General features: G+C 35.1%; 1 protein-coding gene across 6 annotated transcripts in view; it reads left to right on the forward strand.

Moving 5' to 3' along the window:
• Positions 1-27,928, forward strand: part of LOC143244340 (uncharacterized) — a 191,352-nt gene that overhangs the window by 98,199 nt on the left and 65,225 nt on the right. For all 6 annotated transcript variants that reach the window (XM_076488824.1, XM_076488823.1, XM_076488825.1 and 3 more), the window contains one exon: positions 5,339-5,381. In XM_076488824.1, the coding sequence (XP_076344939.1) occupies positions 5,339-5,381 (43 nt within the window). The remainder of the gene's footprint in view (positions 1-5,338; positions 5,382-27,928) is intronic.

Genomic DNA, 27,928 nt, shown 5'->3' on the forward strand with positions numbered 1-27,928 from the left:
GTTTGTGTATTAAGTTGCTAATATCAGTCTTTTTCTGCCTGTTTCTTGCTACTGAGACATAGCGATAAATTACTAATACCATTTTCGGACAGACTAATTGTTTGTACTTTTGTTCCCATCAGTAACATTAATCACGTTAATCAGAATTCCAACCCTACTTCCAATCAGTAGCATTATTCCACGTTAATCAGAATTCCCACCCTACTTCTCATCAGTAACATTATTCGACGTTAATCAGAATTCCTACCCTACTTCTCATCAGTAACATTATTCCACGTTAATCAGAATTCCAACCCTATTTCCAATCAGTAGCATTATTCCACGTTAATCAGAATTCCCACCCTACTTCTCATCAGTAACATTATTCCACGTTAACCAGAATTCTCACCCTACTTCTCATCAGTAACATTATTCCACGTTAACCAGAATTCTCACCCTACTTCTCATCAGTAACATTATTTCACGTTAATCAGAATTCCAACCCTACTTCCAATCAGTAACATTATTCCACGTTAACCAGAATTCTCACCCTACTTCTCATCAGTAACATTATTCCACGTTAATCAGAATTCCTACCCTACTTCTCATCAGTAACATTATTCCACGTTAATCAGAATTCCTACCCTACTTCTCATCAATAACATTATTCCACGTTAATCAAATTCCCACCCTACTTCTCATCAATAACATTATTCCACGTTAATCAGAATTCACCCTACTTCTCATCAATAACATTATTCCACGTTAATCAGAATTCTCACCCTACTTCTCATCAGTAGCATTATTCCACGTTAATCAGAATTCTCACCCTACTTCTCATCAGTAACATTATTCCACGTTAACCAGAATTCTCACCCTACTTCTCATCAGTAACATTATTCCACGTTAATCAGAATTCCTACCCTACTTCTCATCAGTAACATTATTCCACGTTAATCAGAATTCCCACCCTACTTCTCATCAATAACATTATTCCACGTTAATCAGAATTCTCACCCTACTTCTCATCAGTAGCATTATTCCACGTTAACCAGAATTCTCACCCTACTTCTCATCAGTAACATTATTCCACGTTAATCAGAATTCTACCCTACTTCTCATCAGTAACATTATTCCACGTTAATCAGAATTCCCACCCTACTTCTCATCAATAACATTATTCCACGTTAATCAGAATTCTCACCCTACTTCTCATCAGTAGCATTATTCCACGTTAATCAGAATTCCTACCCTACTTCTCATCAGTAACATTATTCCACGTTAATCAGAATTCCCCTACTTCCTACATCAGTAACATTATTCCACGTTAATCAGAATTCCTACCCTACTTCTCATCAGTAACATTATTCCACGTTAATCAGAATTCTCACCCTACTTCTCATCAGTAACATTATTCCACGTTAATCAGAATTCTCACCCTACTTCTCATCAGTAGCATTATTCCACGTTAATCAGAATTCCCACCCTACTTCTCATCAATAACATTATTCCACGTTAATTAGAATTACAACCCTACTTTTCGTCTTTTCATTCTTACTGATCTGAACCGATGATAATTTTATAGTAGAGCATTCATTAATATTTTATTATATGAAAATCGTTCATTACGATCTACATATTAAGAGGAATAAATAAGAATAACTAGCCAACATTGCAGTTTGTCATCCACAATTTGTAGTGCATACTGGAAGAATTTACATATGTTGATGAAAGTTGAGAAGAAGAAAAAAAAACTATATTAAAGCTGAAGAAGCCGTAAAGGCGAAACGTTGGTTTAAATAAACTTGTATTTATCTGGCTGGAGTGCAAATGTCGTGTTTGCGTAACTTTTAACAAATTGCAATTTGACGAATTTGTACATTTTTAAAGTTCGCCAAAAATTGGGACGGTTATAAAATTATATATTTGGATGTGTTTTATTTATTTACGTAACCTGGGTTAGGCTTGCATAAATAAAATTCACTGTTGGGAAAAGGTTAGTCACATATATTAATTCACGACGTAAATTTTTCGCGAATTTCTCTGTTTTTGAGCCAGCAGGAATAAACTTGGCAGGCATAGCCACCCCCCACTCTTAAACCAAAGGGACTAAAGCACCCCTAGAAGTACCACCCTGACATGTAAGATACTTAGGATTAGAATTTCTAGACCATTCAACCAGGATCTGTAATAATTTTTGTTCCAGATTTAATGTTTGAAACTGCGTGAGGCCACCTACAATCTGTCGAGGCCAAACATGGTATACGAATTCACGTACCAAAAGAGGAGGGGGTGGACTAACGCATTTTTCCCCTCTCGGTTTACGGACCTCCTCGTAGCTATATAGGGAATTAGGGACAATGCAAGAGGTTCGTACGTTGGGGTCTCTGTGAATTATGACAGGTCTTCGAACCTTATGACGAAGCTCGGGTGTTTTGAAAAGGCTATACACATAAGATTCTTTTTTTTTAATGGGGATTTTATGATATATGTGATAAACAGTATATGTTGTAATTTCTTTGAATATTTATCTTTTTTTTCCATGTCGTTGGGAAACTAAATTCACCACTGAACCTTATGAAATAAGCACTGTTAGTGAGATCGAGTTACGGTCTATTTATTAAAATAACTCATTTTTTTATTATCGATGAGAAGACAGACCATATTTGTTTTTGCATGGCAACTTGTTGGAAGTATATAATTGCTTCAACATGGAAATTGTACAGTACACTTCTATAGAAGCTGCACTGTATCTGTAGTTAGTGCGTGCAAAGTTGCGACAACGAAACGTAACTCATATTTCTGTTGCGGTCGATCTGAGCTAATTATTATACCGCATTGTCGTATACTATTCATCAAAATTGTTACTTTATTTTATTAGTAATCGACCTTCTTTGTAGTATTACAGAAAAATTGCATGTAGCACAGAGAATTGAATGGATTAAAAGTGAACACAAATTTTATTCAGTTATTGTTGTGAGGTAAACAGAGTTTTGAACTAACTGCTGACGACTGGCAATTTAAGAGTTAAGTGATGTCAGGTTAAAATTATTACATGTTAGTGTTTTAAGAAATTCAGCTAGAGATTGTTTGCCTTCAATTTCTAGCACAAATGTTCTATTTTCGCACTCGTCTCGTTGCGACTGACACAAACTTGTTAATAAAAATAATTGCTTCACATTTTTAGGGGCCTGCCATAGCCAGGTGGTTAAGGCATTCGTAATCTGAGGGTCGCGAGTTCGAATCCCCGTCGCACCAAACATGCTTGCCCTTTCAGCCGTGGGGGTATTATAATGTGACGGTCAATCCCACTATTCTTTGGTAAAAGAGTAGCCCAAGAGTTGGCAGTGGGAGGTGATAACTAGCTGCCTTCTTTCTAGTCTTACACTGCTAAATTAGGAACAGCTAGTGCAGATAGCCCTCGTATAGTTTTGCGCAAAATTCAAAAACCAAACAATATATTTTAATATACCTGAAATAAACAATATAATTTATAATAACGGTTGTTACAAATAATATTTATATACCAAAATGTTACAAAGTTGCAAACAATATCGAATCTTCTATCTGTTCTGGAACTGAATACTTCTTTGTCGACGGTTCACATGGGGCAAATTACTTTAATGTTGATACATTGGGAAAGCTAGCTAACTCTCTTCTTGACATGCGAGTTTGTTTTTTTTCGACGAAAATATCTCGTGCTCTTGCAGAAATACTAACGTCCGAAGTTAATTCACTGACGTTTACATTCGAAACCTATAAACGTTTCTGGTCAAATATCTGTTGTTTTCCGATCAATAATAATTATAGCTTTTGTAGCTTGTAGTAGTATATTGACTGTAAGTAACCAACAATATTATTAAACTGTCTCCCTGAGTGTTGCGATGAAATGCTGTTATACTTATTAGGCGAGATTCTCGAACGTTCGCTTGGCAACAATACTGGCAATCACTACTATTTTAGATGTTCACATTGTTGGTACCTATACTCGAGAATCCTCTTCAAATTCAGAGAACGGGGGGGACGTTAGTTATTCGCATTTAATAATATACGTTACATGCATCTATAATTATTTATTCAACTGAAACAAGCATAGATATTAAAATAAATGTATTACAATGGATCCGTTACACGTACCAATTTTTTTAAGAATTTGACAAAGAAGAAGACTTATAGCTATTTAGAAATACTTTCATATTTTATAGTTTACCAGCTGCATAGAAGATTACGGTATTTTTGGCTTAATAGTTTACCAGCTGCTTAGAAGATTGCGGCACTTGTCACTAAGTAGCTTACAAGCTGCTTAGAAAATTGCGGTTCTTGTCAGTAAGTAGTTTACCAGCTGCTTAGAAGATTGCGGTTCTTGTCAGTAAGTAGTTTACCAGCTGCTTAGAAGATTGCGGTTCTTGTCAGTAAGTAGTTTACCAGCTGCTTGGAAGATTTCGGTTCTTGTCAGTAAGTAGTTTACCAGCTGCTTGGAAGATTTCGGTTCTTGTCAGTAAGTAGTTTACCAGCTGCTTGGAAGATTTCGGTTCTTGTCAGTAAGTAGTTTACCAGCTGCTTGGAAGATTGCGGTTCTTGTCACTAAGTAGTTTACCAGCTGCTTAGAATATTGCAGTACTGGTGAATATGTAATTTGCTTGAATATTCGTGTAACGTTTTAACGTGCAATCGTTATAAAAAATTTGCCCAACTTACATCACAAGTAAATTACTCGAAATATTAATGTTAATATTTTTCACAAGAAAAGCTAATATTTTGAAAGTGTTTTGCGGTTGTTCTGACTGCTTTTTTGGTATTTACAATACTAGGCTTAGTTTGTTTTACTAAAACATTTATTAGTTGGGCCTATTTATACATAAGATTTAGATTTATCATTAACTTAAATTTCATTAGTATTGTTGCTATACGTTTTTTGGTGTTATAACAGTGGCCATATACTTGCATAGATATTTATTCTTCATGAGAGATAAGCAAATTTTTTTGAATATTGCGATATGTTTAAAAATGTTTATATAAATTAAAGACGTGCAGTTTATTATTCCATAATAATTCTAAAGTAATACAGTATTGCAGTTCAAAGTGAGGTGTGTATATACGAGTTTGCGTTTTCGAACTAGTAGTTTCCTTGTAGGTTGAGTATTCATTTATTACCTTATTCGGTCGACTGATTATTTGTTGTAATTACTGTCAAAGGTTTCGATGTCTTGGATTTTGAGAACTTCTAATACAATGAGAGTATAAAAAGAGCACTCAATGTTGTTTTAAAATATAAAACAGTAGGACCAAACAGCAATGTAAACTCTGTAGCCATTTCACGGAACTATGACTGTGCTTATTATGTTATTCTGTTTTTCAGGTGATACTGTAGAGAAGCCACTTGACAGAAATGAATCGACATCGTAAGTTTTCTTATGTTTTGTTAACATTTTATAACCTAATTCGAAGGTAAAGGCGGATATTTGTAAATTTGATTGGTTTTGTCGCTCATCATGCATAAGTCGTAAATTATTGTTTGTCAAGTTTCTCGTATGTTGCTTTATCTGTTGGTTGTAGTTTGTTTAATAATATTGGTTGACTGATAAGAAAACATTACATATTGTTTTTAGTTGTATTTTACTCGCCACAATGAGATCACACTTATGTAAGACTTCAAGATGATCTTGTATTAATGTTACTTTTTTTCTACATTATTCCACATGTGAGTACCTTGATAAGAGAATTGTCATTTGTTTAACATGATTTTTAGATATTAGGATTGATTGTTTTGAAAATAACAGCAACAGAATTCTTAAATGACAGTGTTTTGTTCGTCTTTGTTTTTTGTGATTGTGTAATAAATGGTGTTTTATTTGTGTTCGTTGTTTTTTTGTGATAGTGTAATAAGTGGTGTTTTATTTGTGTTCGTTGTTTTTTTGTGATAGTGTAATAAGTGGTGTTTTATTTGTGTTTGTTGACATTCTGAACCTTGTATGAAATAAACAGTTAAACTGTGAACTTGCACTTCCGGTACTCAAGTTGAATCTTATCCTCTTTAATTCAAAAACTTAAAATATTTAAATAATAATTGTCAGTTTGTTTTATACATTGTTTTGGCAGTCAAACGTAAGACGTCTGATAGTGGACGACAGACAGAGTGAGAAGAAAGTGTATCCCTTGTGTAGAATGAATGATATTGATACAAAGTCTTCGTCATATTAGATTCTCTTTCACGTTTATTTATAACATTATTCTTACCAGTAGGTCGCCCGAGCGGCAGGTCTGAGTTCTTAGTGGTTTAAAAGTCGGATTTCGTTACCAGCTTTGAGTAGAACACAGCCCCTCAGTTTGAGGGTTAACAACAAATCAAACGGAAAGTAGCGAATTCCAAATGTAATCTTTATGGAAACCTCTTGTTACAATATATATTTATAGTCTACTATTTTGTTTGTATGTGACTCAGCTTTCACGTGTAGTCGCGTAATTCTGTTGAAAAAAACTAACAGAGTTCTAAAAATAATTTTAACAAGCTAGTTTAACTTTAGAAACATACTAGCGACGTTACTCCGTTAAATAACACTTCATAAGAAAGTATAAAGAATTATTATTATTTACGGTTATAAATAAATATTTTGTTAAGAAGTGCTTGGCGTAGAGATGTATTAGAAATTCTCCAATAAGCCGTGAACGAATACGGTTTTAATAGGATTTAAAACGAGTTAAAGTTTTGATGTAAGCTATTTTTTTTACCCCGAATTTGATACCCCTCTATTTTCTTCATACAAACTGTGTTGAAGTGGGTAAAAATTGTTTCGTAAATGTTTTACCTTGATATAAAATTTAAAATATAAAGTTAGTAAAGGTTTTTCGCTCTACCTTTCTTTATCCATTGTATGTGATCGTCCAAGGTCTTAAAATATTCAAAATTTCGATTAAGTCGCTTTCTCTGTTATATATTTGTAAGAGTGGTGAACTGCTCTGGACAATATTCACAAGTTAGTCTATAACAGGGATATTTTAATTATTCTGGTAAAAGTATCTGTGGAAAATCATTTGGTGAAATATATAAAAGGCAATTAAATGGATTTACATGAAGGCGCTTCCTGCTTTATGAATCTCTTAACGTTATTTTTTTTAAAATGTTATGTGTTATTTGGATTTAAAAAAAGATGTGGACTTTGTGTTAGTTTTCTTACATTCAGCGTAAGGTTGGTTAAGAAAATAAAATCTTTGGGGATTAGGGAAGTACTAGTTAATTAGGTATAATAATAGTTGGAATAGAGAAATAAGGACATTGCATCATTGAAGATTAGGGAAATACTAGTTAATTAGGTTTAATAATAGTTGGAATAGAGAAATAAAGAAATAATGTCTGAAAAATACTAGTTAATTGGACTGAATGGTAGCGATGAGAGAAACAAAAGTTAATGATACGGGTCCAGTCAAACTTGGTCCTTTGTTACTAGTATTGAGCTTCTAAGGTCAGTGCTTGGGCCTTAGTTTTTCCTCTGCATGAATAACATTGATAGGAACATAAGTAATAAATCGGTAAAGCTTGCTGATGACGTTGATCTCTTCATCTTCAATATATCTGGTTATATTGAAGGTGTTCATGTACTAACGAATGGCTTGAACCAAATGGTTAAGTTGGGCCATGTCGTAGCAAATAATAAATATATAAGTACAATAAGGATGAGGTTATCATTTGGATCACGAGACCGAAACAGATGAGAACCCATTCAATCGCATAACTGCAGAAAAGAATCTTGGTTCAGTGGTTTATATCAACCACCAAACATGGTCACCCATTCACCTGTGGGGGCATTATATTGTGCCAGTCAGTTCCACTATTCGAAGTAAAAACATAAGTCCAAGAGTTGGCGATGGGTGGTGATGACTTGCTGTCTTTCACTGTTACATTAGGGACAGCTAGCGCAGATAGCTCACGTGTAGATTGCATGAAATTCAAAATAAACCCAACCAATTATATCAAGCCATCAAAACAGTGCTCTAATGTTAAGTGTAAAACTGATATACCGAAGTTTGCAATTTTAGTCGTACGAATTACAAATCAAGTGGTATAACGGACGTTGACTTACTGGGAAGACTTAGGGGGAGATTGAAATATTATCTTATAATGAGAATTAAGATCTCCTCACTGATTCTTTTTCTCCTTCCAGACCCCCCCCCCCTACACGCACTTCCACTGGCAGAAACCCAGGTTCCAATATCCGTGGTGGGCAGAGCACAGATAGCCCTTTGTGTAGCTTTGTGCTTGATTATCATAACCACCACCATCCTTCCAGAAAGTAATGTTAAACAGAGGCTATTGAAGTTTACAACAGGTACAAGGCTGGCTTTAGATTTGGAAAAACGAAAATACAAAGATCTTCTGTTAAAACAGTTTTACATTTCTACCTGCCATTAGCACTTTACAACAGTTTTATATTTCTACCTGCCATTAGCACTTTACAACAGTTTTAACAGGTGTTGCTGATTCCCTGAAATGTGGAAAGTGTGTTTACTTCTTATTTTTATTGGGTGTGTGCAAAAGGACAGCTTTGAAATACTTGGTGGTTATTTTTACTCATACGTTTTATATTAATATATGAATAGCTCTTACTGTTAAATATTCACACTGCTGGGTCGTGTGTTTTTTGTTGTTTTTGTCGCTGTTGAAAACTATTGCAAAAACAGTTTGTTTTGTTTTGTATTCTAAGTTAATCTAATTTTAGAGTTAATATTTCGATTATACGGTAACAAGTATTAGTAAATTTTAAAAATCTGCTGTCAGTCACATTTGGAAGTACGATAATACTTGTTAGTAAACGTATAAATTGTATTTTCTGGGAAATGAGTAATGTGATAAACTTACAATGTAAACTGGAATAAATAATGGAATTTCTGTTGAAATAAATTAGGCAAATTTACCATCTACACTTCGTTTCTGTATATAAATGTGTTCATTATAATCGCATGATGAGAAAGGTGCAAGTTTAATGTGGCAGTGCGACATTGCTATGGTTAATGATGTAATACTGAATGCCTTTTACCAAAGTTTATAGTCTATAAAAATAGCATTTGATTATCATTGCGGGAAACAAGTGAAGGAAATAGTATATAGCATATGCAAGCCTTTGCTGTTTAAAGAAGAAAAATGCTAGCATTAAAATTTACTTTCAAAGACCAAATAGATGTAAGGATTTGATCGTCAAGAAACGTGAACGATATTGGATGCCCATTTACTAGCACTAAGTTCATGTACAGGTTGTTCGGAAAGTCACTGTGCACTTATATATTTATTAACAGACATGTTTCAATATAGAATACAGGAGGTAAATATGAATGACAATTATAAACAATGTTGAAAGTGACCCCCGTTGGCATCAATACAGTCTTGGATCCTTCTTATTTTGTTTCTAAACATCGCTATCAGTTGCTGGCTTGAAATAGACTGAATAAAATATGATTACAAAACTGCACAATGACTTTCCGAACACCCTGTAGAATTGGAGTATAGCAGTTCAAACAAAAAACTGTACATTTTTTAAAATCGGTTCACGGCGTTTCTCATTGTGTTGAAGGCTCGCTAGGCAGAATTTATTGTTGATAGTTCTGATGGAGTTCTGGTCTTCAGCGTTCGAAATACTAACATGAAATTAGTTTGGTGAAACTGCAGTTATTTAGGTTTAGCTCTATATCTCTAAAGTGCTACCACATGTCTTAACGATCGTGTATTAGTCTCTTTTGGTCCGTCCCACGCTGGTACAGCGGTTCGATTCCCCTCGGTAGACTCAGCAGATAGCCCGATGTGGTTTTGCTATAAGAAAAAAAAAACACAACATTTGGCCGACTTTAATCACGTATTAGTCAATTTTGACCAACTCTGAGGCTGATAAGTTTCTGAGTATCTTATCCTCCATTACAAACAGGAATTGGTGTTATTCAAATAATCCTGGCAGTTAAGGTTCTTTATTCGAATGATTTCAATTGCGTACGTTTAACTGGTTAACTTGTGTGTATTGGTGGGGAAATGAATAGACTTATCTAAATGGCAAGATAAGCATGTAAATTTCGGTAAGTAGGTTTAACAGCAAAGTTGCTTATTCGTAACAGATGCGTGATACAATGAGAAGTTTTAACACGTAGGTTAATGAAAATATTTCCCGGTCTTCGCTTATTGGGATTATACAATATCTCTCTCTGTTTGGATTAGTATATAGACCCAGGAGGGTCAGGCTTATATTGATTCTTTATAGAATTCTGGAGTAACGTGTGTGTTTCAATTCGTGCAAACCATTGTTAGGAGATTGTAAACATCGTCACTACGCGTAATTTACAACTCGACTTTTATTTGTTGTGAAATATAACAGAACGTTTGATACCCAGAAGTCTGAAAATACGTTATTCGCTTACGCTTTAGTCCCCAACCCCCTTTCCTTCGCGCACGTGCCACCAGTGACACAGCGGAACGTCTGTGGACTTAGGGCGCTAGAAACCGGATTTCGATAGCTGTAGTGGGCAGAGCACGGATAGCTCATTATATGGGTTTGTGTTTAAATTTCAAATGAGCCTGAATCTTTACTTCACACATGGTGTACGTGCATAAATGCTAGTTAAATTTACCTACTGTTTAAAACGTCGGACTATCGTGTGGTAACTACATAACGTCTCTGTGTGTGAATGTTTAAAAGTTAAGATCATTTTGTACAACTTGTGCCTTCAATTGAACCGAGAAAGAACGCCTAATTGATATGTGAAATACATTAAAAGATGTTTGTTTGCTTTTCTGTACAAGTTTATTGCAATTTATTAATTTTCTGCAATTGTCCAGCGATGACTGTGGAATACACGTTCATATTCTCACAAACAAAAGCGACAGCGCGACCGCGAACATACACACGCGCGCGCGTACATGAGAGCAACATTATGCATTAGGTAATAAGTGCACTTATAATATTTGAAGATGTTAAGAGTGCATTAATTATATATATTAAACACTGTATAGGAGATAAGACTCGCTGGTGTTGTCAGAACACTTCGGTTTCGTATAAGTGACAGTTGAAATAATTACCTGAGCTATCATGAAGCGAAAACTAATGAACGCTTTTAATGCGCAGATGCGAATTTTACACTTGTATACTTATTATTTTAAACTGTAAAGTATTCAATATTACTATTAATATAATTATATCCAAATGCTCAATTACAGGTATTAATTTAAAAAATAAAACTCAGTGACATTATAGTAAACAAAAAACAAGAGGGAATCTTCAATAGCCATGACACTTGAAATTTTTTTAGGAAGGATTAGAGTAAATTAACTGTGACCTTTTGTTTCCTTTTTTTTTTTGCAATATTTTTGTGCCTCAGCAATACCAAGCGTAGAGCACGCGTATATCCAGTTCAGTTTTATTCATCAGGATCTTTAATCCTACTTGAAAATATTTCTATTTGAGGATTGGCTGGTAAAGTAAACCTGTGAGACCTTGGGCGTAATGAAAGATATTAATTAAAATTTGTAAGTATAGCTCAACGTGGTTAAATGATGGAACTAAACAAATTAAAACAAATTTAAGAACAACAAATCAGTACCGTTCTATGAGCCGTTATGTCGCGGTTAAAAAAATAAAGCTATTGTATTTTCAGGTATGAGTTTTGTATATTTGCGTCTGTTGTGCTACCGCATCTCTCTGTGTATTTTAAACAGCTTTACAGTGTTAAGTTGTCTCTTGGTACATAAAACTACCATGAAGATTTATTTCACCGAAAGATGATCGAAGTCCGCCTGGAGGAGCCACCTGTTTTAAACATTAGCACCAATTTACAGTGGTGTGTTGTCTGGCAGTTAGCCAGTATACATTAAATTGACTTACCTGAATAACACTTAATGTTTCACTCTTTACTGTGGTGGTGTCAGTAAGGTGTGCGCATGCCATGAATCGCGAGTAGGCTACACCACAATATAACGTGTAAACTTGAAAAAACAAGAGATAATAAATGTTTGTTACTTTTAATTTTGGTTTTATTTACTCTTGAAGCAGAAAACTTGCAGGATGTACAACTAGTAGTTGTATATATTTGTTCATATGCTGAGATTCATGGTTTACCCCTTCTAGTGCAACAACTTGTCTATCGTTGGATAAATTAGTTAATACATTAACTCCAAATCCAGAAGATCAGTGACTTCAATCTGGAGTCAGTTCCTCAGAGTCGGAGCGTAGATGGTCAGGTGTTTACTTTTACACTAATAGTAAGTCTGTGCGGTAGTACTTCCAACCGGAAAGGCATCCTTAAGCGATGAAGCCATTCAGTGGCACAGTGGTATATTGGTGGACTTGTACTGCTAGAAAGCGGGTTTCAACATCCGTGATGGGCAGAACAGAGATAGTCCTTTGTGTACCATTGTGCATATAATAACAAACAAGTCTGGACTTGAATGGCCAGGTCAGGGATACCTAGGTTCAAGCATGGCTATCTTTAACTTCAGACTTCTGATCAGAAAAGCGAAGACTAGAAAGCATCATTTGTCGCCTGTACACGGCTGCTGCAAACTGAATAACTAAATTGACGAACACTGTTTTACTGTTCACACAGTTGTAAGTGCAACGCGTGTTCAACAAAGTATCACGGCTCAAACCTTAGGCCTTCAATCCACAGTTTAGCACCCTAACTGTGCGGTTTCTGCGGTCATTAAATTAAATTAAATGCGGTCATTCTCATATCATTTCTACATTAAAAATTCGTTTACATGTTTATTTCTTATTCGAATTTCCGCCGATGCAGCCGGTTTGAAAGTGCGCAATTTTTAATGATGTCGAATTGGTGAAAAATCAATTTAATATTTTACGCCTTTTACAGGAAAGAAAATAGCCTGATGACGCAGTATACCGAGAATTGATATGTTTGTTGTTAATGATATGCAATTTGAATAAATAAAAATATAGTGTATTTTACCTTATTTGTCCACATCCATACGTGTGGGACACTCAGTCATTCTTTACTGAATTATCTTTCATTTCCAAGCCATGCAGGTAGCTTGCTTTAATCAGAAGTACATTAATGGCAATATTAAGGTTTTATAGTAATCATGAAGATATTAAACTGCTTTAAGCACAGAAAGCAGATTAGTTAATCTACTAAAAACAACAGTACTAGTATTTAACATTTATTTGAAGGAGGTATAATGTGACGGAACGCTGCTACATAGGAGGTCTTGACTGGAACGTATTTCTGAGATAAAAGTTTGGAAATTAAAGATAAAAAAACAGTACGTATAGACAATCTGATATACAAGGCCCGTGTTCTAGTATATTTCATTTTCAGGAGCTTCCTGTTGGTCATAACACGTATGTGGATAACAAATGTTTTTGTTACTTTAATGTTACAATTGAATGCCGATACATACAAGTTTGTAACTTTTTCGTTTTATCGTAACAGTGGCCAGGCACGGCCAGGTGGTTAAGGCATTCGACTCGTAATCCAAGGGTCGCGGGTTCGAATCCCCGTCACACAAAACATGCTTACCCTAACAGGTATGGGGACATTATAATGGGACGGCCAATCCTGCTATTAATTAGTAAGACAATAGCCCAATAGCTGGCGGTAAGTGCTGATGACTAGCTGCCTTCCCTCTAGTGTTACACTGCTAAATTAGGGACGGCTAGCGCAGATAGTTCTCGAGTAGCTTTGCGTGAAATTCAAACCAAACCAATTATGGTTACAAAACTTAACGGCACAAGAAGATATCAGATCAAAATTCTGATCGCATTGTGCGGGCCGACACTATAATTAGTGTTAAACATATTTTGTTCATCACATGGCGACTACAGACTCAGAGGTCGGACATGCCCAGGTGGTTAGAACGCGGTCTGAGGGTTGAGAGTTCGAATCCCCGTCTCACCAAACATGCTCGCCCTGTCAACCGTGGGGACATTATAGAGTGACGGTCAATGCCACTATTCGTTGGTCAAAGAGCAGTCTAAGAGTTGGCGATGGGTGGCGATGACTAGCTGCCTTCCCCTCTCATCTCACACTGCTAAATTAAAGACAGCTTGCGGAGATAACCCTCGTGTAACTTTGCGCAAAATTAAAAAAACAAAAAATAAAATATACACGTGAGGCCAGTGTGCAACAAGATAGGTGGGGACTATTTTACCGATATCAACTGTGTTATCAAGGAAACACAATAAATTAATCTCTGTGCTTAGGGGTATTTTATTAACACGTCAAAAGCACACACGTAAACTAACTTGGATTATCAATTTTTGGTACCAAGTTTCTAAAGACAGTCGTTTTTGGTGTGCTCATAATTTCATTATGGCATATCTTTAAACTATGATATTCTCAGCATTAATTAATATCATTCCTATTAATAAACAGGAAGGTTTGTAATGCTCTCCGGGTTTGGGAGGATAACTTAAGATTAAGCAAACCGCATGGACGTGTTTCAGTAGTTTCATCAAAACGTTAAAGTCGATAAAAAGTTTTACTATTCAACGTAATACATTGCTACAGTTGTGTTAGAATTAATATTCAGATCTCTTGATACATTTAATTATGTAGAAATAATTTACTGTGGATTTCATATCAGTGTTTTTCTTACGATTTATTTCAGGACTTGTTTTAAAAGCTGTGCTGTTCTGCTACTAAACAACTTATGAAATTTGTGCTACTTTAACGGGTAAAAAATGGGTAACAAAATAAGTATAAACAAACATGGAAAAACTGTGAACTTAATGACCTTAAGAGATCATTAAGTGACACTTAATGAAGGTTGCACTCTGTATTGTTATGATGTCAGTAAAGTGTGCACATGCCATGAATCATGAGAAGACTTGTGCACTGTGTAGGTTACAATACAGCTTAACGTATGAACTGCAAAAACAAGAAATGAAAATACTTGTTGCTTGTAATTTTGGTTTTATTTACTTTTGAAACAAAACAGTTTCGGGGACTCATTTAAGTACTAAAAAGAGGGGATTCTCAATAGCCGCGGCTGTAATGTAGTCTCAAATCGGTCAAGAGATGGAGTTAAGTTCAAATTTTGTATTGAAAAAAAAAAATCGAAGCCATTCTATGAGCAGCTATACTGCGGCTAAACATTTTATCCATGATCTCTGTTTGAAAACAGTGCGAACATTTTTCGTATATTTTGTATAAACGCATAGACTGCAGATGAACAAACTGTTATTATGTGCTTGTAGTACAGCACTTTAATTATCTCATTGTGCAAATTACAGTAACACCTTTTTCATGTACATCAAATACTTTCACACACACACACACGCTAGATGGAACAGAAAGTACGTTTTGCCAACTGCGCAAGGAACTTTAATCCGAAGTGCTTAACGTGTGTAAAAAGTGTATAAAAATTCAAAACATCTTTTAGTTGAAGCGTAAACTTCTGCCTTTGAACTCCAACCTCTAGAATTGTTGGGTTTCATGATCATCTTCTTCTGTCCTTCTACTGTTGATGTAGAGAAAAACAACAGCACTGAAAACCTCATACTGACTGACAGTGATTTTATCGGTATTTTGAGAGTCGTTCATAAATCAAGTGGCCTGGCAAGGCCAGGTGGCTAAGGGTGCTCGACTAGCAATTAGGGACGGGTAGCTCAGTAGCCCTCGTGTAGCTCAACAAATATAAATCAAAATATTAGTCTGGCACAAAAACGAATTATGTGCACTAGATCGTTACTGCATACATTGTGAAGCTAAGTATCTCTACCCAATAAATATTTACATTGGAAATGAACATAAAGCGACTTCGTGTTAGGCTTACACCTCATCTTAAGTTTTAAATTACTACGATAGCATTAAAAAAGAGAGCCCGGAATGGTCAGGTGGTTAGGGCGACTCGTAATATGAGGGTCACAGATTCGAATCCCCGTCACACGAAATACGCTCGCCCTTTCAGCCATAGGAGCGTTAAGTTACAGCCAATTCCACTATTCGTTGGTAAAAGAGTAGCTTAAGAGTGGGCGGTGGGTGGTAATAACTACATTCCTTCCTTACACTGCTTTACACTGCTAAATTAGGGACGGCTAGCGCAAATAGCTCTTGTTTAGCTTTACGTGAAATTAAAAAAACGACAAACGAACAACATTAAAATATACTATTTATGTATAATGCTCTCCGAGAAATTTGAAACTGGTGAAAATATGAAGATTTCAACTGAAACTACTCATGCTGTGCAGAGCTAAATAATAACAACAAAAGAGTATTCAGCATATTGACGTTATCATAATTACGTACATGGTATGAAAGAGATCAAAGTACGCCGATAACGTAGCGAAACTGTGTTGCCCTTGTAGTAATTAAACTAATAATATTCTGTAATCACCAGCCATGCAAACCGGTCAAATGTACTTGACCTTCCCAGGTCTACGAAAACCTAAATCTCGGTAGTCCCAAGATAATCAAGATAGTTTACTAGTGATATTGTTCATCCTGTTTATGAATCGTACGAAGAACTGGCGAATTCAAGAACTTGTGGCCTTTGTTTCCAGGACCACTATAATGAAACTGTAGTGTTCGAACTAGTGTATCTCAGAATGGTTGGTATGGGTATTGACACTTTTACTAATAAATCGGAAAACAACGTTTCGACATGAAGATTACCGAAGTATGTCGAATCGTTGTTCTTTGCTTTACCAATAGTGTTAATACCCACACCAGCCGTTCTGAGATACATTTTTCTTCAAGTGGGTTTCTCGTCATCAACAATTACTTCATGTTGAAACTAGTACTGTGTACTTTTCCAGTTTGATAATGATTGCCGCCGTAATACAAATTAATTTCTTTAATCAAGTTATAAACAGTAATTAGTAAGCCTACTTATTTACGTGTTCTAGTGTTAGTCGATGCCGAATTTGGGGGCCGCTTTTGGGGAATCACCGTAAAAATGTCCTTGCGAAGTACCAGACCTCCCTTAAAGTGGTTGGAAGAAAAGTTTTTACTTTTGTGAAAACATCAGGACCAAAGTGATTCGTTTGATATTTAATAGTCGGTGCGACCAGTGTTTTAGGATACGTTACGTGACACACAGACACTTAATCTTGTTATAGAGATTATTTTTGTCGAACTGTAATCGATATCTTTGGTACTATGTGTATATGTTAACCTTCGCCATTTCAGATGATTGTACTACGAAACAGTTGTTTCCAATAATGTGCAAGCTAGCCGTTGACGAGTGCTAAATTATTTTGAATTGTGCTCCTCTTGTTCATGTAAAGTAAGATATGGCCATGATGTTACGAAAACATCTAAGTTCAAAAATTCAAAACACTATAAATGGAGCCCAGCATGACCTGGTGGCGAGAGAGCTCGACTCACAATCTGCGAGTCGTAGGTTCGAATCCCCATCGTCGTACATGCTCGCCCGTTTAGCTATGCGGATATTATAATGGCACGGTAAACCTCACCATTCGTTTATTAAAGAGTAGCCCAATAGTTGGCAGTGGAAGGTATTGACTAGCTGCCTTCCCTCTAGTCTTACACTGCTAAATTAGGGACGGCTAGCCCTCGTGTAGCTTTGCGCAAAGTTCAAACCTTCCATTCTCTCACTTTAAATTAGGGACTGTTATCGTAGATAGCCCTCGTGTGGTTTTGAGCGAAATCAAATAAAAACTAAACCAACTGGAAAGTAAAATAAAGCGTTTTTTAAGTATGCTAATTAATTTGTTTTCAGAACAAGTAAGTTTCCATCTTTATCCATTTAGAAATGCTCAAAAATAATTTATTTTGTTACTACCTAAGTGTGCTGGTAATAAATTGTATGTCAGCTCCCACTTCGTGATACCTTAGATGACTTTCCTGTCTGTTTCAAGTTATTAATACCAGTTAACAATTATGTGTATAGAGATGTGTGTGAATAACATTAATCGTTATAACTATGTAACGAAATTTATTAGTAACTCAGAATGTATGGCATGCAAGGACTAATTAGTTTTGCCCATTGAATAACTGATATTTCTATTTTCGAGCCCCCTAGTGGTACAGCGGCATGTCTGCGGACTCGCACTGCTTGAAACCGTGTTTCGATACCCGTGGTAGGCAATGCACAGATATCCCATTGTGTTGCTTTGTGCTTAATTCTAAACAAACAGTCTCATTTACCGGGTGAAATGTGAGCAGGTTTTAGAAATATAACAATTAAGATACACCCTCACTCTCATTGCTCAACGGTTATTTGAAGTTTTAAAAAGTCTAAAAATCATGTTATAATCCCAACAATGCGCGTATTGCATATAACCCATGATGTAGCTTTTCGCTTAAATGCAACCCCCTCAAAAAAATGTTTATATTAAAAACATTATTTCAAACAGTTTGTTTTCTTATAGCAAAGCCACATTAGGCTATCTGCTGAGCTCACCGAGGAGAATCGAACCTCTGATTGTTGCGTTGTAAATCCGGAGACATACCTTTGTACTCGCGAGGGGCATTTCAAACAGAAAAATAATATAAAATGTTGATAATTGAAAGTAAAATATTTCAATATACATGAACAAATACTATTTATTATGCAAACGTGACTAATAATTGGAACTGCTTTGTTAAATATGGTGATAAGACGATCAGTCGTTCTATTCATTGGTAAAAGAATAGCCCAAGAGTTGGCGGTGGGTGGTGATGACTAGCTGTTTTCCCTCTAGTCTTACACTGCTAAATTATGGACGGCTAGCCCTCGTGTAGGTTTGCGCAAAGTTCAAACCAAATTAATTATCTGTAATTATTTGTACGTACTGTGTTTGTAATTACCAACTATTTAAATCCTAAATGTCAAACATGTACAGCAGCATTGCTAAAACGTTGCAATTAGCACTAATTTGACCATTTACCAGGGATTTTTATTTTTAAACTATCCAAAGTACTTGGCAATGCTTGGGTTGAAAGTAATGTTGTAAGTGGGACGTGGACCGTCCCTTTGCACTATATAAAGAAGGAAACTTGAAATTTATACCAAACTCGAATCCGTTCGTTCTATTTGTTATTCATTTACACTTAATCTTTAGAAAGCTCACAGAGTTCACCAACCTAGTTTTAAAAAGAAATGGTTAAGCAAATCTTTACAACCACCTCTGTGTGTGTATTCAAGGATTATAGCTAAAACGTGACTATTTGCAGGACTTTTTCTCTCTGAGGATCATATGAAAAACAGTAGTACAGAATTGTGTAGTAACCTGTAGAGTAACAAATGCATGCAACCTCACTGTTTCGTTTCTCACCATGTGGCCCGGTATGGCCAGGCGGTTAAGGCACTCGACTCGTAATCTGAGGGTCGCGGGTTCGAATCCACGTTGTACCAAACATGCTCGCCCTTTCAGTCCTGGGAACTTTATAATCTGACGGTCAATCTCACTATTTGTTGGTAAAAGAATAGCCCAAGAATTGGCGTTGGGTGGTAATGATTAGCTGCCTTCCCTCCAATCTTGCACCCATAAATTAGAGACGGCTAGCGCAGATAGCCCTCGTGTAACTTTGCGCGAAATTCAAAACAAACGAATATAAAATCAATGAAACAGCTTTAGCAGAAGAACGTCACAAGCATATTGTTTACGTTATAAATTTCTTTGTTTGTAGTTAAGCACAGAACTATACAATTCAGTTTAAAATGTTACTGCAAGTTTAAGATGGAGTTAGTAATTTTAATGTGAATCGAAATTTTTGTCCTTTTTTAAGTGAAACAAAATTCTGATATTCGAAGTTTTTCATTGTATTTTAAGTGAAACAAAATTCTGATATTCGAAGTTTTTCATTGTATTTTAAGTGAAACAAAATTCTAATATTCGAAGGTTTTTTCATTGTATTTTAAGTGAAACAAAATTCATATATTCGAAGGTTTTTTTCATTGTATTTTAAGTGAAACAAAATTCATATATTCGAAGGTTTTTTCATTGTATTTTAAGTGAAACAAAATTCATATATTCGAAGGTTTTTTTCATTGTATTTTAAGTGAAACAAAATTCTAATATTCGAAGGTTTTTTTCATTGTATTTTGAATGAAACAAAATTCGAATATGGTCCTTTAAGTTAAACAGAACTTTGTTCGAAGGTTTTTTCACAGTTCTCTAAGTAAAATAAAATGTCGATATTGAACAGTTTTTTTTATATGAATTCAAAATATGTAAAGAATTCCTATTTACATTGTCTCCAGAATGAAGGTTAAATAAGATAGATGTAAAGGTTAAGATGAAACGCGGGAGAAGAAAATTTGACAATCTAAAACAAGCTGTTTAAAATATAAAAAAAACACGTTTGATGTGGCTTTAATTTAGGATTACTATGGTTAGGATGTGGAATGTTTATACAATTGTTCAGACCGTAACGAGACTGCTGTCTGGACTTTTCGAGAAAACTTAAAACTAGAATTTTACGTTAAAAAAAAACAGCAAGTAAACTAAGTCAGTGGTTCCAAAACTTTTAATCTGAGGCTCACTTTGTCAATAAAATAATTTGATCATTGAAAATTAGTGCCATAGTAAAAACAATATATCTTTTCGACATACTGTATCGTTTAATTGATTCAACATATTTATTAGTTTATTGTTTATTTTCAATTAAAATTAATTTATTATCTTTGTTTTCGGCTTATTTTCCTTGTTTTGGCGGCCCCCCAAAAACTGTTTCACGGCCTTCAGGGGTCTAGAGCTTCAGCATTGTAAAACATTGCCTTGTGTGTTTAAACTTCTTAAACTCATAACTAACCGAATGTGTGGAAACTATTTTTAACACTTTATCTTCAAAAAGTATATGAAGTTAAATAACATACCGACATAATTTTGAACTTTCCAAAAACTCGAACTTGTTTTAGTTGTCCTAGCCCATTATTGTTTTGTTTTTTTTAATTTTATAAAACATTCCAAGCCACAAGAACTTTGGTGTGTGACGTAGTTCATTTGATATTTATCAAAACAAGACGTTACGCACGCGAAATATAACAAATAGTATTAAAGAAATTCGGGTACAGCGAAATAAGAAAAAAATTAAGTTTAAGTATTTTTTGTAATATTAATTTACGAATGAACTACTTGTATCTTTGTGCTGGGGTGGTAAAAGCCTCAGTTACTGATGTAACATAATGTATGGATCAACAACATTCTTGTTATAGAATACTGTCACGAAATCTGAATAAAAGTAACTACCATCTTAATTTGTTTGTTGTGGAATTTCCTGTTATCACACTCGTACATCGCGGAGAAAACTCTTCCACTCATAACACTGTTGACTGACCTCTGACGTAACGAAGTCAGAGGAAGCTGAGAATAAGTTACTCGTAGAGGCAAAGTATGGAGTGTTACCTTGAGGAGTGACACGCAACCCCCGTGTTTAATACTAATGGAAGAGTCCTGCTGGTGTTGCTAAGCTACCGTAGCGACGTTCTCTATTTAGTAGCGGGTGGTTTTATAACAGCTTGCAGCTGTTATCTTTAACCGAATTTCAAGCATACAGTTTTTGCGTAAATTGTAGTATACACGTCCGTTTTTCTTGGTTGATACTGGTGTTTGTAACTCTTCATTCGCCTCCTTTGGTTATTTTAAATATGTGAAATTATCCCCGTATCTTCACGTAATGTCTACATTTAAGTCGTTAAGAATTCCCAACATCGACGTTGTCAACCAGCTGAAAACACGTGTTGTCTTTTCTCTTGTCACTTGCCTTCACCAGCGCGTGGTCTCTGTCATAACTCCATAGTAATCCATGATGGTTACGGTGCACGTCGTGTTTTATTATGTTTTCTTATTCTGCGGTACCTAAGGAGGGTTCCCGTGCTCTGGGCTGTCAAGGGTGAGCCTGCGCTTGCGACGTTAGATGTGACGACTACCGCGTAACAAGCTGTGACCACACCGGGATGCTTTTACCGCACAAAATAATGTTTTTCTACGTACACTCAATGAAGACATCTTTAGCATTACACTTCGACAAACTAGCTACATTTAACTCAGAGAAGTACACGTTATTACACTGTATACTGATGTTAAACGAAAAGTTTTCATTATGAAAGACTTTGCTACGTTGTCGTCGAGAGACTGGATGTCTGTGTGAGTAAAACTCAGTTAAAACATTTATTTAATTAATTTCCTATTTTACTTGTAAAAAAAATTGATACTTAGAGTAATAACAAGATAAATGAATTGTTAATGGATAATCGTAGAATAGATAGAAAATTAATGTTAATTTTTGTCTTTATACGTCATGACTGGTAAATATTTCTTGTATTTCATGAACAGCTAAAAAAAACTACCAACTTTCTGTATTTGAGGACTCGTTAGTGTTTATTTTGTTTCACGGTATTTTGGTAGGTTTGTAAAGATAATTGTTAGGTTATTAAACTACTACCTAATTCTCTTTCATGAAAACTGAACCTATTGCAGTAAATTTGTCTGTCAAATCTGGTGTATTGTGACATTTAATTCGTGACAGGTGTTATGATAATTTATATATGTGTTGATTGCGGGTGTAAACTGTGCCACTTGATTGTTACAATCCTCTATCACACATGGCTTACATCACTGTGGATATATAGATTTATGTTTGTTGTAATTAGCTGGTATTTCTCGACCGAGAGTACCAGTCGATTTCGTCAACACGAAACATGGCGATCGATTAGCTGGGAACGTTTTCGTTTCGATGAAAGCACTTGGGGCCCGAAATAATTGGCATTTAATTGGCTCTTTTCATGATTATAAAATATATATCCATGTGTTCACTTAACTATCATTTGAAGTATAGGGTTTCTGTAAAAGTTAGGTTTATAATACCTTTTACAGTTTAAAATTGCCTTTTTATCTATCAAATATTATATTTCTGTGTTATTGGTTTGTGGTGAACTATTCAGAAAAATGTACCGTCGATGTAGTTTTGTATAAATGTAGAAGCATAAATGTATATTTTAAGATCAATATATGTACCTGTTTATAACATGAACTATTTGTATACCAATTTGCAGAGGAATAAATATTTTAAGTTATCTTTATAAATAGTTCAATAAAATATTAATACTAAATGTTTACATGTCTGTTACATGGAAACTTTTAAAGATGTTTAATAAGACGTACACAATTGTTTTGTAGTTTGGTGTCAGTATTTAATTTATTCATTGTGCTGGACTGCGAATCGAGATATCCATGTTTCATGTCACGTGCCTGCAAAATTCCACTTTGCACTTTAAATCCGTTGTTGCGTTATTAGAGTGACCTTCAAATACCACTGTTAGATAAATGCAGCCTAAGAGTTTGCTGAGGATGTTGTTTAGTTGCTATCGGGCATTTCTCCAAACATTTAATTCCAAAAATTGGAGCGTATAAGTAACCCATGTGCAGCTTTGCGGAGGTATCCCGAACAAGACAAACCATTTATACGCTACGAAACTAATCAGTTATTTTGACGAGACTTAAATTGTCCTAAACTTTAAAAAAAATCACTGAATTTGTAGTAGTGGTTTTGCCAAAACAAAAAGCTGTCTTCGCTGGATGAGTCATAATTTATTTTTATTTCGTTGAGATGTCTGAGAGACGTACGTATCGTGTGTTTTATGTGAAATATGACGAACTGTACCAAGATACATCAATAATTTTTTGTTATCCTTGTAGAGAAGGTTTGCTATAGCCAAGGTCCAGACGCGAGGGGGGGGAAGTCTTCTAGCAGATCCGGCCGAGAAACACTGCTGTGGCCCACACAAAATAAGAAATGCTTGTATACAAATTGTTTTCGTATTTTAAATCACTTAGACAATTTTTAAATCCTTTCGCATAATTCAAATGTGCAAAACCCTTAAATTTCAAACTAATCGTCTAGACATTTCAGATTAATAAGTGTTTAGAAGGTCTTCTTTCTGTTAACCCAGTCGCTGCACCGTGAGTCCATGCCAGTGGAATTGCGAGATACTTAGACTTACTAATGTTACACAGCTGAATAACGTTAACACAGAGTATCCGTTTAAAAAAACGTCGTCACGTGTGTGCATATCAAGTCACGTTACCTTACACCACACGCCGTTCCAGATAAACCACAAAGAAAAGAAAATAATTCCAGCTAACGGAAATTCTCTTCAGATGAAACTATATATGCTTTCAGAAAGTTCATAGGTTATATATATTCTTCTTCGAAACATGTAAAATATAATCGCAATTATGTACTTGATACAAACTGTTCTTTCAGCAGTGTGTCATTGGGCCTTATAACTTTTACAAGTCGCGTTTCGATACCCGTTATGGATAGAGCACCAGTAGCCCAAACAAATCTTTCAAAAAACGACAAGAAATATAAAAAGTCGTTTTTTTAAATTATTTTCTTAACATTACAAAGTATGTGGTTAAGCCTAATTTTGCTATTTGTGTGAATGCTATTTTCTTACCTATGCGCTTGAAATTCATAATTTTGTGATGTTGCATTCAGCTGCACTCGTGAGTAGCACGAAGTTTGTGTGTGTGTTCTAGGATAAACTGAGTGTAATAAAACATTTATAAAAATTCAAATTTTTTATTAGTGACAATTGTCATAATTTATTAGTGATCCGTTTTCTTCGTTTATGAACACTCACTTTCACAAAGCATGTCTTCCATGTAGTGATTATTCGACACATTTATAAAAGTTTTAATATGTAAGGTGTAGAATTTCCATATCTTCACATGATCCAAATTAAAACGAAAACTCTCCTTACACTATTCAGTATGCTTTGATATTTTGTCAAATATTACCAAAACAGAAGCCACTTTTGTGTATACTGAATGATAAAAAAGCAACTGCTTCTTTGGATACAGAAGACCGAACATACATATTTTTCTGTTCATACGTTATTTTACAAACTGTTTGTGTTATCTACCCAATCGATGCGACACTGTGTTTCTGTAAAAATGGATTCAACCATTCATTACACTTGCACCAAAAGAAATATTACAAACATGCGCTATGCATATAACTTATGAAAAACAAATATTATTCATAAATAAATTATACATCCTGCAGTACATGTGGCATGCTTTTGCGTTGTATTTGGAACCTATAAGAAAGTTTTACGGTTCGTTTTAATACAGAAATGTCTGTAGATCTTTCATACTGCTTGTTCATTGATTGAGTGTTAAATCGTTATGTTCTTAATTTGAATTTCTCAGAATTTAAAAGCGACCGAGAATTTTAGGTGCGCATAAATGTAGTTAATAAAGGTGGTATGCACGGTTACGGTGATGCTTGAGTAATTCGACGCCCTACGTGTGTTGATACGAGGTTTCTCAGGGTTCTCTACTGGGTCTTCTGCTGTTTCTGATTGATATTAATGATACTGACTTTGGAATTACTAACAAAACACTGACGTTTGTAGCTGACATTAAGGTTTTAGATGTAGCTAACTGTATCAAAGATGCTGTAGAATTACAGGGAGACTTAGATCAATTGATGGAGGATGATGTTTAACCATCCAAAATGTAAGGTGATGAATATAGGTTTTTAATGTTCAAATTATTGTTACAACTTAAATGGGAATAAATTGTGGTTGAAGAAAAAGTTTGTTTTTGTGATGAAAAAATTACTTAAGTCATCTAAACAGTGTACTGTATATATCAATAGGGCTAATTGGATTTTGGGTACCATCTACACTAATATTGAATACAAGGCAAGGAATGTTATTGTTTCACTGTAAAGATCACTTGTAAGGCTTCATTTAGAATACTGTGTACAGCTTTGGGCTCCGTTCTTCAAGAAGGACATTGAAAGTTTTAGAGAAAGTTCAGAGAAAAGCCACTAGGATGATATCTGGGATGGTGGGATTGTCTTATGAGGAGAGGCTAAAATCTCTAAACTTGATTTCTCTAGAGAGAAGGGTCAGAGAGGATTTGATAGAAGTGTTTATGATTATTAAGGACATTGATAATATAGATCTATGATACGTTTTTGTGATTAGCAGTATAAGGATTGTTTACACTATTACTTTTCAAACATAGTTGTTGGCTGTTGGAATGAGCGTTCTTGAAGGGTGGTGGAGGCAGAACATTTAACTCGAGTCCAGGAACAATTCGTCTGAATATACAAGTAGTAAAGGTCGGTTATAGTTTGGAGCTGGAAAGGACATCCTTCATGGGCTAATAAGTTCCTTTTATCTCTAAAATTTTATGAAGTTATGAAAAAGCAATACCGTCGTTGGTAGATATAAAGCAATGGTTACATGTGAGACGAAACATCACACTAACCCTAATTACAAGCTTTAAAGCTTCTTGGAATTATTTAAACTAATTAAGTGTCGTGTTCAAACGCTTCGTAAACAGAGGGTCGCGGGTTGGAATCCTCGCCACACCAAATATGCTCGTCCTTTTAGCCGTGGGGGGCGTTATAATGTTACGGTCAATTCTACTATTCGTTGGTAAGAGTAGCCCAAGAGTTGGCGGTGGGTGATAATGACTAGCTGCCTTCCCTCTGGTCTTACATTGCTAAATTAGGGACGGCTAGCGCAGATAGCTCTCTTGTAGCTTTGCGCGAAATTCAAAACACAAACCCTTTTAACCGGAAATTCTTGTTTAAAATGTAGAGGTAATAGAAATAAATCTAGTTATTATGAATACGTAACGCCCGTTAACTAAATTATTCTCCTCCAACTATCGCATTGTACAACCTATAAGGTTACTGAAAGTAGCTAGTTGTTTGTTACCTTTCATCAACTTTTACAAATAATGTAATTGAATTTTATACACATTTTATAATCGAAAGCTCGTGAACATTCGCGGAAGTTTAGGGGACACTTGCTCTTTCGTGATTAGAACGTATATGTATTTTTGTTGTTAAATTTTTTGACCAACTGATAACCCTTATTGTTGTCATAGTTCGTCTTGTAACTTTGAAAACACGTTATCCTAGGAAGACGCATCGACACGTGACTTATTTTGTAGGTATGCGTAAGTAAAAGTTGACCGCACGCGTAATGTCGCACGATATTTCGACATTGCTTGTCTTGTACCTCGACTAATATGTCCCTAAGACTTAGCTTGCATCATAAATAAAAGACTGACATGCGACACTGTATAAAAGGACAAGTCGTTATAACCAGTGATATATTGAAATATAATTTGAGTGAACAAATGAGAAGTCATTATTTTCATATTTTATTTATATGTTAAATGTATATTATATATCTTGGAAAACAGATTTTGAAAATTGTGTGAATGCTTAAACATACAAGGTAACTATGGTTATATTTTGACATGACACGTACCAGCAAAATGCTGGTGATGGATAGCTGTGTGAAAAAAGGCAATTATTATTTATTATATATGAACGGTGTTTTGTGAAGAAACATTTTATTGGTGGAATTATACATGAAAATCTAGTGCGCAGATTTTAATTATGTTAAGTTATATTTTGCTTTCGAATTCTTATCACTTCTTCCTTAGCTTTTTAAAACAAATTATGTAATTCATTATAACACTGTTTTGTCTCCCTGAAAATACGCTCGCACCTTACTGTCTAAATGCGCGTGCGCATGCATTTCATGTTTAATCCTAACTAAACGAAAGCGAAAACGAATAAAAGTTACAAAGGTTTATCTTTTTATCGAATATAAATCGTATTTAACAGAGACCTAAGTAATGTTAGGCCTAAGACAAGTGGACTTGTTCACGACTGTATTTTTCTGGAAGTTCTATATTTAAATAGTTACCACGACCGCACGTGTTTTTCGGGTTTCTACTAATTTTAGAATATTTATTTTCCTATCTTGGAAAATTCATGTGTTTGTAAGCGCAAAGTTGGTGTGTGGTGTCTGCCCATAGTATACCTACTACAAAGCACCCCCACCCCTCTCCTGCGACTACTGAGACACGCAGCGTTGTATGTTTTCGTACTTTGTGACACCCGTCTATCTTATTTTTATTATGTTAGTGTCCGAAGTCGAAATTTAACTTAAGAGGACCGTATCGTAAGTTAGTATTTATGCCCCATGTATTTCCACTCTCCAGTGTTGAAAAAGAAAATCTCCCATTTG

This window comes from Tachypleus tridentatus, chromosome 2 (assembly GCF_004210375.1).
Source record: "Tachypleus tridentatus isolate NWPU-2018 chromosome 2, ASM421037v1, whole genome shotgun sequence".
NCBI classification, from domain to species: Eukaryota; Metazoa; Arthropoda; class Merostomata; order Xiphosura; family Limulidae; genus Tachypleus; species Tachypleus tridentatus.